This window comes from Hylobates moloch, unplaced genomic scaffold (assembly GCF_009828535.3).
Source record: "Hylobates moloch isolate HMO894 unplaced genomic scaffold, HMol_V3 SCAFFOLD_8, whole genome shotgun sequence".
Classification (NCBI taxonomy): Eukaryota; Metazoa; Chordata; class Mammalia; order Primates; family Hylobatidae; genus Hylobates; species Hylobates moloch.
The window spans coordinates 47,963,922-47,977,863 of NW_026652283.1; the positions used below are offsets into that span (position 1 = coordinate 47,963,922).

The 13,942-nt window shown below is 39.0% G+C and overlaps 1 protein-coding gene across 1 annotated transcript in view; it reads left to right on the forward strand.

The window, feature by feature from the left end:
• Nucleotides 1–9,138, forward strand: part of CMPK1 (cytidine/uridine monophosphate kinase 1) — a 31,834-nt gene extending 22,696 nt beyond the window's left edge. The window contains exons 3-6 of the mRNA XM_032160777.2: nucleotides 4,048–4,200; nucleotides 6,301–6,377; nucleotides 6,588–6,684; nucleotides 8,065–9,138. Coding sequence (XP_032016668.1) covers nucleotides 4,048–4,200; nucleotides 6,301–6,377; nucleotides 6,588–6,684; nucleotides 8,065–8,106 — 369 coding nt within the window. The 3' untranslated portion in view covers nucleotides 8,107–9,138. The remainder of the gene's footprint in view (nucleotides 1–4,047; nucleotides 4,201–6,300; nucleotides 6,378–6,587; nucleotides 6,685–8,064) is intronic.
• The last annotated feature ends 4,804 nt before the right edge of the window (nucleotides 9,139–13,942 follow it).

Sequence of the window (13,942 nt, forward strand, 5' to 3'; positions counted from 1 at the left end):
CGAGTAGCTGGGACTACAGGTGCCCGCCATCACGCCTGGATAATTTTTTGTGTATTTTTTAGTAGAGATGGGGTTTCACCGTGTTAGCCAGGATGGTCTCCATCTCCTGATCTCATGATCTGCCCACTTGGGCCTCCCAAAGTGCTAGGATTACAGGCGTGAGATACCGCGCCCAGCCCTTTCTCTGTTTTTTAACCCACGTCCCCCTCATCATTGATGTTCGCTTAGCCATGGTGTCTACTTTTCTGGTGCATCACCATCTTCAATGTGAAATGCTAAGACTTAACAGCTTTCAAAACTCAAATATGTCACATCTGAGGCTGGGCGCAGTGGCTCACGCCTGTAATCCCAGCACTTTGGGAGGCCGAGGCAGGGGGATCACTTGAGGTCAGGAGTTCGAAACCAGTCTGGCCAACATGGTGAAACCCTGTCTCTACCAAAAAACATAAAAAATTAGCCAAGTGTGGTGGCACACACCTGTAATCCCAGTTACTTGGGGGGCTGAGGCAGAAGAATCGCGTAAACCTGGGAGGCAGAGGTTTTGGTGAGCCGAGATCATGCTACTGCACTCCAGGCTGGGTGACAGAGCGAAACTCCGTTTCTTAAAAAAAAAAAAAATACCTGGGCGTGGTGGCTCACGCCTGTAATCCCAGAACTTTAAGAGGCCAAGGTGGGTGAATTACGAACTCAGGAGTTCAAGACCAACATGGCCAACATGGTGAAACCCCGTCTCTACTAAAAATACAAAAAAAAAAAAAAAAATTAGCTGGCCATGGTGGCAGGCACCTGTAATCCCAGCTACTCGGGAGGCTGAGGCAGGAGAATTGCTTGAACCAAGGAGGCGGAGGTTGCAGTGAGCTGGCATCGCACCATTGTACTCCAGCCTGGGCAACAGGGTGAGATTCCGCCTCAAAAAATAAATAAATAAATAAATAAATAAACAAATAAATAAATAAATGTCACATCTGAAAAACAGACACCCTGTATTTACTAGGTAACTCTTCATTCTAGATTCCTAAAACTATAATCATTAACAGATATTTTCACATATAAGAACAGTGAGGGAGAAAAAGAAATGCAATATTGGGAACAAAAAATAGCCAAAGCCTGATGGAAAAGAGCTATGTAAGCATCTTGTTGGAACTAAAGATATTAGGGATGAAAAGTGGCTCATACACACTTTCTTACCTCTTGTCTCAGAGGTTGGAGTAACCTGCTTCCATTCCAAAATAAACAAATCCTCTCTCCCCATTCACTCTTTCTAATGTCCTTTCTCTGCTCTATAAAGCAGAGAAAGCATTATGAAAGAGCATATGGTTTTTACTTTTTCACTCTCTACTTTTCAACCCTTTGCAGTCAGATTCTGTTTCCATCTCCCTTGCAGCTACTCTTGCATGTTACCAATGATGATCTCTATCAAATAATACTTTTGTCATTATTTTTCTTGTAGTATTTAACTTCGATCAGTCTGTTTGAAAATCATTCCTCCTTTGTTCTTTATGACAGCATCTCTTTTTCTTCTCTCCCTACTGAATGACTGCTATTTCTCTATCCTCTTTAATAGTTATTCTTCTTTTGCAAGTTTCCAAAACCATGATGCTTCTCAGGGTTTTATACTTGGTCTTATTCAGCTCTCATTTCATATATTTCTTTCTGGATGGTTTTAGCCATACCCAAAGCTTTCACTATGCTAATGCTGCTAAAGTCTATAGCTCTAAAACAAAATGTTTGTTTTGAATTCCAGACATATTTTTAACTACCTACTAGGCCTCTATTTGAATGTCTCACAAGTGTCTCAAAATCAACATGTCAGAGGCCGAGTGTATTGTCTAAAATGTGATCTTCCTTTACTTCCTGTCTTGGTTAATGGTTCTACTATCTACCTAGCTACTCAAGGCATAAATCTGGGAACCATCCTATATTCTCCTGCCTCTTCCTCACTTTCCCAAATCCATTCAGTGAGCATATCTTTCCAGTTATTTTTCTTTTAATCCTCTTCTGTTAGTCTCTTCTGTGTCATCACTTTAGTTCACATCCTTTTTTTTTTCTTTTTTCTTCTTTTTTTTTGAGACAGAGTCTCGCTCTGTCCCCCAGGCTGCAGTGCAGTGGCGCGATCTCGGCTCACTGCAAGCTCCGCCTCCTGGGTTCACGCCATTCTCCTGCCTCAGCCTCCTGAGTGGGATTACAGGCACCCACCACCATGCCCAGCTAATTTTTTGTATTTTTAGTAGAGACGGGGTTTCACCGTGTTAGCCAGGATGGTCTCGATCTCCTGACCTCGTGATCCACCCGCCTCGGCCTCCCAAAGTGCTGGGATTACAGGCTTGAGCCACCGCGCCCGGCCACATCCTCTTTTTTTCTTACCTGGACTATCAGTAGAGACTCCTAGTTAGTCTCTTTGCTTTTAATCCATCCTTGTTCCCTTCTGATTCATCCTCTTCAGTACAGTCAGTGATTTTTTTTCTAAAAGGCAATATGAGCCTGTTATTTTACTGCTTAAAATTCTTAAATGTTCCTGTATTGCTTCCAGAATAAAACTCAAACTCCTTGGTGTCCCAGACAAAGTTCTTCGTTAGTCTTACTCCTTGCTTACTTTCCAGTCATATCTCCCACCACTCTCCACACATATCCTAAGATTCAGTTGTCCCGGCTTATAGATTCATTGAAGCGGTTGTGCTTTCTCATTTATAGTTCCAGTTTCCACTATCTGGAGGACACTGATCCCTGTCCACCCACATCTGCCATTTCATTACTCAGGATTCAGTTCCACTGCCACTTCTTTGGAAAAGCTTTCTCTGGCAGTTTCCTTGCAGTTTGTGCTGGCTTCTTTGTTTTATTATAGCATCCTTTGCATACCTGATTATAGAACTCAGCACATGTATGTATACGTATTTGTCATGCACTCAACTGTGAGTCCCCCCAGAGACAAGTCATGACCTTGCTCTTCATGTTCCCTGATCGTAGGCCTCGAATAAATGTATGCTGAATGAGTATGATATTGATGTGCCTTCTTCAGATATCTTCCACTACCATAGTTGTGGTAGAAAGGCTGTAGCAGAGGCCCGAAAGCATTCTGCTGAAGTTTTGCGAATATCAAAGAAGCAGCTAGATGCTGGTTAAAACCAATTCTCAGATAAAGGGATCATGGGTCCTGACAGCCATTGTTCTTGAGGAACCAGAGAAGTTTGAACATGGAGAGTACTGAATGTCAGTTCACTTTGGAATAGAGGCTCCTCTAAGGTTTATTACAGTCATGTACCTGTGCTTATCCTGTGGTGATTGAAGTGGCAAGGATTTGGAGATTAGAGATTTCCATCTCCTATTTACATATTCCCACATTCTGCCTAAATTCATGCTTTGGAAGAGGATGGTGAAATGGGTTGCTCTTACTATCTTTCTGAATGCGTTCTTTTGTTCCCTTTGTTTTGGGGCAGCCAGTGACATTTGGGTTTAATTAGCTTCCGTTAAAAAGTATTTTATCCTACATTAATAATTAATGCTAATGGTCTTTTATATTTGTCCAAAGCTTTGTCTTGTTGGACTTGAATTATATGAATAGCAGAGTTGAGCACCTGTAGAAGTAATACACTCTCCACTACAGCAAAACAAAGTGGGAAGAGCAAAGGGAACACAAGACAGGGTCTCCAGTTGCTGGAGCAAAGATAATGGTTAATGGTTATTTTCCTCTTATTGCTGTTCTTATTGTTTATTTATAAATTTGTGAATGTGTATGTGAAAGTAACATATACTTAACTGTAGAAAATTTGGAAACCACAGAAAAAAATTGTGTGTATAAAATGAGGTGGTTTTGAGAGGGGCACATACCCGTAACCACACCAACTTGAAGCAACCATCTTAATACATTGATAGATTTCCTTCTAGTCTTTTTTCTTTTTTCTTTTTTTTTTTTGCTGTGTACCCTCTACCCTTTACTTATGGTTTAAATAATAATAATAGTAAAAACAAACACTCATGTATACGCTGCCATGCTTGAGAAATTTCATTTTGTTAATGTAGTATTGAAGCTAAATCTTCTTTTTCCTTTAGGAAATGGATCAGACAATGGCTGCCAATGCTCAGAAGAATAAATTCTTGATTGATGGGTTTCCAAGAAATCAAGACAACCTTCAAGGTTGGAACAAGACCATGGATGGGAAGGCAGATGTATCTTTCGTTCTGTTTTTTGACTGTAATAATGAGGTAATGAAAATCTTCATCTGCCCACATAGGCTTTAAGCAACTGTTAGTCAACTATTAGAAAAAACAAAGGATTTTTTTACTTTTATTTTATATTGGCAGCAGTATTTTTTGTTTTTTTTTTTTTTTGAGATGGAGTTTCGCTCTTGTCGCCCAGGCTGGAGTGCGATGGCACGATATTGGCTCACTGCAACCTCCGCCTCCCAGGTTCAAGCAATTCTCCTGCCTCAGCCTCCCAAGAAGCTGGGATTACAGGCATGCGCCACCACGCCCAGCTAATTTTTTCTATTTTTAGTAGAGACAGGGTTTCTCCATGTTGGTCAGGCTGGTCTCGAACTCCTGACCTCAGGTGATCCACCCGCCTCAGCCTCCCAAAGTGCTGGGATTACAGGCGTGAGCCACTGCGCCCGGCTAGCGGTATTTTTTGAATTGGTAGATTGGATGGACAGAACAGCACTGTCTTGCTGTTGGAGTATTAAAAACTGTTTGGCATTAGCAGCCTTGTGGAGCTAATTTTCCTTTATTTTCAAAATAACGAATCAGTTTTGATTTTTAAAAAATAAGAATTGACATACATAATAATATTAGGTAATGAAGCTGAACTACTTTCTTAGGTAGACATTATTATCAAAGAGTATCTTGCCTTAGGGTGTTGTTTACTGGAAGAGAAACACGGTTCTGAGAAGTTGGGAAAACTTTCTGTTTTAAAGAAACATACAGGGCCGGGTGCGGTGGCTCACGCCTGTAATCGTAGCACTTTGGGAAGCCAAGGTGGGCGATCACGTTAGGTCAGGAGTTCAAGACCGGCCTGGCCAACATGGTGAAACCCGTCTCTACTAAAAATACAAAAATTAGCCTGGCATTGTGGCACACGCCTGTAATCCCAGCTACTTGGGAGGCTGAGGCAGGAGAATTGCTTGAACCTGGGAGGCAGAGGTTGCAGTGAGCCAAGATCGCACCACTGCACTCTAGCCTGGGCGACAGAGCAAGACTGTCTCAAAAAAAGAAAAAAAAGAAACGTACAGGATAGCCTGATTTGTCTTAAGAGTGAAATGATCTTGAAAAAAGTAAAAAAATGTACTTTTCTTTCTGAAAGTTCTAATAATGAAGCCAGACATCCTTTTGAATAACTAAATACATTTCTCAGAATCATTTAATTAAAAAGCCTGAAGTAGTTAGTACCTTGAAAGAAGTTGGCTGTTCTTAGGTTGAATTGTAAATGTGCCTCTGGTGGAGAGACTTGCTGCGGCCTTTGCGTTGTTTTATTTTATTTTATTTTATTTGAGACGGAGTCTCACTCTGTTGCCCAGGCTGGAGTACAGTGGCACAATCTCAGCTCACTGCAACCTCCCAGGTTCAAGCAGTTCTCCTGCCTCAGCCTCCCAAGTAGCTGGGATTACAGGCATGTGCACCACGCCTAGTTAATTTTTGTATTTTTAGTAGAGACGGGGTTTTGCCATGTTGGCCAGGCTGGTCTCGAACTCCTGACCTCAGGTGATCCACCCTCCTTAGCCTCCCAGAGTGTTGGGATTGCAGGCATGAGCCACCATGCCTGGCCTTTTGCATTGTTTTAAAACGTAACTCTCTTCTTCCAACCCCCAGAAATATGTTTTCATTTACCCTTCAAAGTTAAATTTAGAATGTTACCACAGCTTTATAACAAGGAATGTTTATTCACAATTAACAAAGGATGCTTTATTCAAATGCAAATATGTTGACTCAAATATTTGCAAATTTATGGAATTATCAAAAAGCAGGCAAAAATGAAACAAAGTTTGAGGCATGTAATTCATACCTAATAAGTTAATAATATATCTGAGATGGAACCATACACATTTTTATTACAGTTTGAAAAAAAATACACAGGAAAAACTGAGTCATGAATGAATTCTTATTATGCTCTGTACTAATTTAACCTAGTTTATATAAATTGAACCACATGTTTAAATTTAAAAGGACTTTGCATGTTGACTAATGAATTAGACACATTGGGTTTATTGCAGGGTTTTTTTGGTCGTCTCTTTAAACTCTTGTTTTCTTTTCAGGTTAAAAGAATGGCAAATTCATATCCATATTTTTTAATAACTTTGTATCTCTTTTTAGATCTGTATTGAACGATGTCTTGAGAGGGGAAAGAGTAGTGGTAGGAGTGATGACAACAGAGAGAGCTTGGAAAAGAGGTACTTGGCAGTTTTTACATACAACCACTTCAATCCCAGACCTGCCCTATTTGGTAAAGGAAAAAAAGTTCACATTTAAACATATAAAATGGCGTGTTTAAGATGTTAAGTCAATCAGTCGGGGCAGATCCAGTGTTCTGTGAGCTCTCCTATAACATGTAGAAGAAAGGATAGATACCTAGAACCTTGCAATATTTACTTCTTTTGTAGAATTCAGACCTACCTTCAGTCAACAAAGCCAATTATTGACTTATATGAAGAAATGGGGAAAGTCAAGAAAATAGATGCTTCTAAATCTGTTGATGAAGTAAGTGTTCCTAGCCTGTCTTTAAAAAAATATGTCAAATAAAAATGTGATTATTTGTTTTGGGGTAAGCAGGAAAAAAAGAAATACTATCACAGATTAGTTAGTTTTTCAAGACACTGGAAGCCGGGCATGGTGGCTTATGCCTGTAATCCCAGCACAGGTGTTCAAGACCAGCCTGGGCAACATACTGGGACTCTGTCTCTTAAAAAAAAAAAAGGAAAAGAAGACACTGGGGACTAAATGAAAAATTAGGGTTTTTTTCCTTTCTGAGTAAAACCTAAAATGAGGTTTATAACTTCAAACTTGTTCTTCATGAGAAATGGGTGGTTTATGAATTCTAAATTTGCTCCCAAGCACTAGAAAACTGGTATTTTAAGAAGTGTGAGTTGGATCACATGAATGGCAAGTCATCTAGCTCAAGAGCTCCAGGCTTCTTTCTTCTGCCACAGAACAAATAGCACCACAGGGGAAGGTTTCCATGACTTATCACTTCTCTCTTTTTTTTCATAAATAGTGATCTCTAAATTGTGGTTTGCAAGCCCAACAAAATTTCTGGTGTCTCTTAAGGAACCTAACCTCCCTTTCCCTGATTCCCTGAATCTTCATCCTCTTATGGTCATAAGATAAAAAAGAAAGGCCCAGGGGAAGAAGATTCAGGGAATCTTTTTTTAATCCATTGACACTTTGTATAGAGGTGAGGTAATACATGATAAAACTGTGTTTTAGAATCAGAACTAAGAAGATAAGCCACTTCAGTTTATATTTTATCAAATTATTGGTAGCCTCTCAAGAATATTTTGTCTTAAAAGCACTGAGTGCAATATAGTCATAATTTTATATGTATTATTTATATAATATTACTGTCTAAAGTAAAATAGATGAAACTAAGTATGTGATTCAAAAAAATGATTCATTTCGAAAATTAATGTAAATTTGATTTTTTTGTGTGTGACCCTGTTTGGAGATGGAGTCTTTATTTTTTATTTTATTTTATTTATATATATATTTTTGAGACAGTGTTTCACTCTGTTGCCCAGGCTGGAGTGCAATGGTGTGATCTCAGCTCACTGCAACCTCCATCTCCTGGGTTCAAGTAATTCTCCTGCTTCAGCCTCCTGGGTAGCTGGGATTATAGGTGCCCGCCACCACCCCTGGCTGATTTTTGTATTTTTAGTAGAGACGGGGTTTTGCCATGTTGGCCAGGCTGGTCTTGAACTCCTGAACTCAAGTGATCTGCCCGCCTCGACCTCCCAAAGTCCTGGGATTACAGATGTGAGCCACTGCGCCTGGCCAAATTTGATTATTTTTAATAAGAACTTAGCTGTATGGTATTTTAACAGTACCTGCTTTTAAAATTGTTATCATCTTTTTCCTTTACAGGTTTTTGATGAAGTTGTGCAGATTTTCGACAAGGAAGGCTAATTCTAAACCTGAAAGCATCCTTGAAATCATGCTTGAATATTGCTTTGATAGCTGCTATCATGACCCCTTTTTAAGGCAATTTTAATCTTTCATAACTACACCTCAATTAGTGGCTGGAAAGTACATGGTAAAACAAAGTAAATTTTTTATGTTCTTTTTTTGGTCATAGGAGTAGACAGTGAATTCAGGTTTAACTTCATCTTAGTTATGGTGCTCACTAAACAAAGAAGGGTATCAGCTAGTTTTTTTTAAATTCGAAGAGAATATCCCTTTTATAGTTTGTGCCTTCTGTGAGCAAAACTTTTTAGTACGCGTATATATCCCTCTAGTAATCACAACATTTTAGTAGGGATACCTGTTTCCTCTTTTTCTTGCAAGTTTTAAATTTCCAACCTTAAGTGAATTTGTGGACCAAATTTCAAAGGAACTTTTTGTGTAGTCAGTTCTTGCACAATGTGTTGGTAAACAAACTCAAAATGGATTCTTAGCAGCATTTTAGTGTTTATCAAATAACTGACCATTTGCTATAGAAAGATGAGAAAACTTAAGCTTTGTTTTACTACAACTTGTACAAAGTTGTATGACAGGGCATATTCTTTGCTTCCAAGATTTGGGTTGGGGGCACTAGGGGTTCAGAGCCTGGCAGAATTGTCAGTTTTAGTCTGACATAATCTAAGGGTATGGGGCAAGGATCACATCTAATGCTTGTGTTCCTTATACTCTGTTATATAGTGTTATTCATGATTCAGCTGATCTTAACAAAATTCCTAGCAGTGGAACCTTGAAACGCATGTGGCTAGATTTATGCTAAAATGATTCAGTTAGCATTTTAGTAACACTTCAAAGGTTTTTTTTTGTTTGTTTTCTAGACTTAATAAACGGTTAGGATTAATTAGAAGAAGCAATCTAGTTAAATTTCCCATTTGTATTTTATTTTCTTGAATACTTTTTTCATAGTTATTTGTTTAAAAAGATTTAAAAATCATTGCACTTTGGTCAGAAAAATAATAAATATATCTTATAAATGTTTGATTCCCTTCCTTGCTATTTTTATTCAGTAGATTTTTGTTTGGCATCATGTTGAAGCACCGAAAGATAAATGATTTTTAAAAGGCTATAGAGTCCAAAGGAATATTCTTTTACATCAATTCTTCCTTTAAAAATCTCTGAGAAATTTGTTTTCACCTTACTTTTTTTTCCTCTGTCACAATGCTAAGTGGTATCCAAGGTTCTTAATATGAGATTTAAAATCTTAAAATGTTTCTTATTTTCTGCACTGACATCATTTGGTACACAGGGTCAAATAGGGCAAATTATTTTGTCTTCGTATAATTAGATTTGATATTTAAAGTCACTGGAAGTAGTGAGGACAAGTTAATGGATGTTTTTATATTTTAATAGAATCATTTATTTCTATGTGTTATGAAATTCACTTAATGATATTTTTTTCAACATACTTGCCATTAGAAAACAAAGTATTGCTAAGTACTGTAACATATTGGCCGCTAAAATTCATATTGAGATTATCTTGGTTTCTTGGAAGAGATAGGAATGAGTTCTTATCTAGTGTTGCAGGCCAGCAGATACAGAGGTGGTTTAATCAAACAGCTCTAGTATGAAGCAAGAGTAAAGACTAAGGTTTCGAGAGCATTCCTACTCACATAAGTGAGGAAATCTGTCAGATAGAAATCTAAATATTTATAGTGAGATTGTGAAAGCAACCTTAAAGTTTTGAAGAAGACTGATGAGTCTAGGTGCTTTGCTTCCTTTCATCAGATATCTTTCTGTGGCATTTGAGAACAGAAACCAAGAAACATGGTAATTACTAAATTATGAGGCTTTGCTTTTTGTTTGCTTTTAAGTAGAAAAACATGTTGGCAACATTGAGTTTTGGAGTTGATTGAGATAATCTGACTTAACTAGTTTTGTCATTCCATTTGTTAAAGATACAGTCACCAAGAATTTTTTGAGTTTTTTGAAAGACCCCAATTTAAGCCTTGCGTATTTTTAAAAATTAAGTTATTTCCATTCAGTGATGTTGGATGTATATGAATTATTTAGTAAATAATCTCAATAAATTTTGTGCTGTGGCCTTTGCTATTTGTTGGTTCAGATTTCTGTTCACTAAGCATATTGAAGATCAAGAAGTAGCCTATTTAACATGTGGGTCCTCACACTACAAAAGCAGAGTTCAGGACTGTCGATGCAAAGAGTCAAACTCTGTAAAATATTTGAAGAGATTTATTCTCAGCCAAATATGAGTGATGAGTGGCTTGTGACACAGCCCTTAGGAGATCCGGAGAACATGTGCATACAGTGGTCGGTGTGCAGCTTGTTTTTATACATTTTAGGGAGACATGAGACATCAGACAATACATGTAAGATGTATACATGGTTCAGTCCAGAAAGGTGGGACAACTGGAAGCAGGTGTGGGGAAAAGCTTCCAGGCCTTAGGCAGATTTAAAGATTTTCTGATTGGCAATTGGTTGAAAGAGTTACTATAAATAGAAAGGAACGTCTAGGTTGATACAAGGTTTATTGGAGACCAAGGTTTTATCATGCAGATGAAGCCTTCAGGTAGCAGGCTTCAGAGAAAATAGACTGTAAATGCTTCTTATTAAGAGTGTGTTCTATCAGTAATTTCAAAAGGGAGGAGAGGTATAATGAGGCATGTCTGGCTCTCCTTTCCCATCATGGCCTGAAACTAGTTTTTCAGATGAACTCTGGAATGCCCTTGGCCTAGAGGAAGGGTCCATTCAGATGGTTGTGGGGGCGCTTAGAATTTTATTTTTGCTTTACAGGATCCAGGAAAATTTTTCATCCTGTTTTTGTGTTTTGGCTTAAGCAGAAAGCATGATTTTATCCCATTCCTTCAAGAAGTAATCTCCACTGAGACACAAGCAGTCTATTTCATTACCTACCGGCAGCATCAATCACTTACCTCTTTTGGGGGAAGATGACAGTAAGCAATGTATATCAGGATGTGGGCTTTTTGTGGACTTTTGGCTTTACTCTTGTAATTTAAGTGGTTCACAAACATTCCAGTGGTCCCTGGAGATAATAGTGGCTGGAAGTACTGGCCAGATGAGGTCAGCATCTTCTCCCTGGAGGTTTGGTTGTCATCTTCAAACACATACTAATTGCACAAGCAAATAGTGTTACAAACACTTTTTCTGGCCAGGTGCAATGGCTGATGCCTATAATCCCAGCACTTTGGGAGGCCAAGGTGGGTGGATCACGAGGTCAGGAGTTTGAGACCAGCCTGACCAACATGGTGAAACCCTCTCTCTACTAAAAATACAAAAAAGTAGCTGGGCATGGTGGTGGCCGCCTGTAGTCCCAGCTACTCGGGAGGCTGAGGCAGGAGAATGGCATGAACCTGTGGGCGGAGCTTGCAGTGAGCTGAGATTGCACCACTGCACGCCAGCCTGGGCGACAGAGCAAGAACCTGCTTCTCTTCGGTTCCTCTTCTTCAATGAGGCTTTTCCTTCATGGCTTTGTCCTCCTGAAATAAAGAGGGTAAGAGAAGAGGTTTTAATTATTTTGTCTTATTTAGGGAGACAAGGGTAATACATCAGCACATTTCTCTAGGTGAGGCTCTTTTAGCTACAGAATATAATTTTTTATTTATGATACATTTCGAAGTAACTGTATGCGACTTGTGAACACTGGCCTTTGACACCATCCAAAGTAAAAGCATCTGCAGAGACAGGTTACCAGATACTGCCCCACATCCCAGCCCTAATGTTAGATAAGCACAGATACACTCTAAGAATTGCCTTCCACCCAATGAAATCGAGCAGTTAAGCAGCATACCACATATGCATCCTCATTTAATTGAAGAACCACATATTAAAAGAGAAAGTAAAACTTTAAAAAAGCCATGAATGTGAGCTTTGGGTATGTTCTTACACTACTATTTTGAAGGCTTTCTGGAAGATATGTACTCTCAGTAGCTATTTCTATGACATTAGAAAAAAAATGATATGTGGTCTCAAGATGAGCTTCCAAGAAAAACCCTGAACTGAGTAAGTTCCTTGCTAATGTCTAAGCCTTTGCAGCCCTTTGAAGACTGTGGGTTGAACTGGCCTTATAGCTGCTTGGCTCCAAGAACTTCCAGAAGGGAAAGACAATGAATAGGTTCATTAGTTGGTACTTAAAAGGACAAAGCTGTGTGCATGGCTCACCCTAAGTTGTTTATTAGTTTTATCAAGAAGGATTTTCACAAATGGCTCCAAAACAGCTGCCAACACTTGGCCAGTCTAGTAGGTATGATTGTGAAGGGACTGCATCAAAACGTCCTTGACAAAATGTCACACTGTTTTCTTTTTAATTAACCAGGTGCACAATAAGCACTACCATTGTTCTATCCTCAACTGGGATAATAGTCAAATGATACATTATTTACATGACTTGGAGGGGAAAAATACTGAAGTTTAAAGACTCATTTTTTAGGGGCTGGGTGTGGTGGCTTACACCTGTAATCCCAGCACTTTGGGAAGCCGAGGCCCGCAGATCACTTGAGGTCAGGAGTTTGAGACCAGCCTGGCCAACATGGTGAAACCCCATCTCTACTAAAAATACACAAAATTAGCTGGGCATGGTGGTGTGCACCTGTAGTCCCAGCTACTCAGGAGGCTGAGGCAGGAGAATCACGAGCGTGGGAGGTGGAGGTTGCAGTGAGCCAAGATCATGCCACTGCACTCGAGCTTGGGCGACAGATCGAGACTCCGCCTCAAAATAAATAAATAAAGACTAATTTTTGATTAGTCTTTAAACATTAAAATGAACAAGTTGAAACAGCTACATCAAAATCCCCCTGGTTCCAAAATAACTCAGAATGTCTATGTCATATTCAGTATCAAAGATGATTGAGCAAAGACTGTATATTCCTTCCTTCCTTTCTCTGTTTAAGGCCTTTACTTAGGTCTGGATGAGTGCTGTCTGGGGAAAGAAGGTAACTCCTGGACTTGCAGCTGCTGCTACTGTGTGCAAATGGAAATTCTGAAATGCAGGGGATGTGATGGGATGAGAGTAAAACCATTTGTATAGAGAAGCAGGATTTTGTTCCATCTAGTTCTACTTTATACATGATGCTTCTTTTTTATTGTTCTTTTCTTTTTTCTTTTCTTTTATTATTATTATTTTTTTAATGGTTGCAGCGGAGGAGGAGACACACAGCTCAGCCACCAGCCACAGAGGACATGATGGTTCTTGCTGGAACTTTTTTATTCTATCAATAATCACTCCCACAAAACACTGTGTCTTAATCTGTTCAAAAGTCTTCAGGTTCACAGACCACACTCGCACTTCTCTCCACGAGTATTTTGTTGATGAAAATGGGATAAAGGAATGTGATTTCCTTAACACCATCTATCCTCATTTATCTTTAACTTGTGGTTTCAGTAATTTTGTGGCTATTTCTGAGTTTTGTTTATGTATTTGACTTAAGAAAGTAGCCGTTTATAGTCAGCAGCTAAATCATTGTGTTATATGACACAGATTATGGCTAGTTGGTGAAATAATAGCTAGGTACACATAGGAGGTATTACCACAGTCTGTAATCACATTCATGCAAGGGTCTGTCATTTTAATTTAGCTAACTGGTCACTAGCAAGCCAATTTTCAGAGACGCTGACCCCTGTGACTGGAATCAGATTTGTTGCAGGTAGTCCACATCTTCCTTAGGCCATGCGACTGTCACTGGACCAAGGGATGACAATAGCACCAAAATAATCACATTACAAAATTTGGCTGGCCATTCATTCAAAATATGTTTGAGACATTGGGGATATGACAGTCAGTTAATATACAACCACTACCCTCAACAGGCTT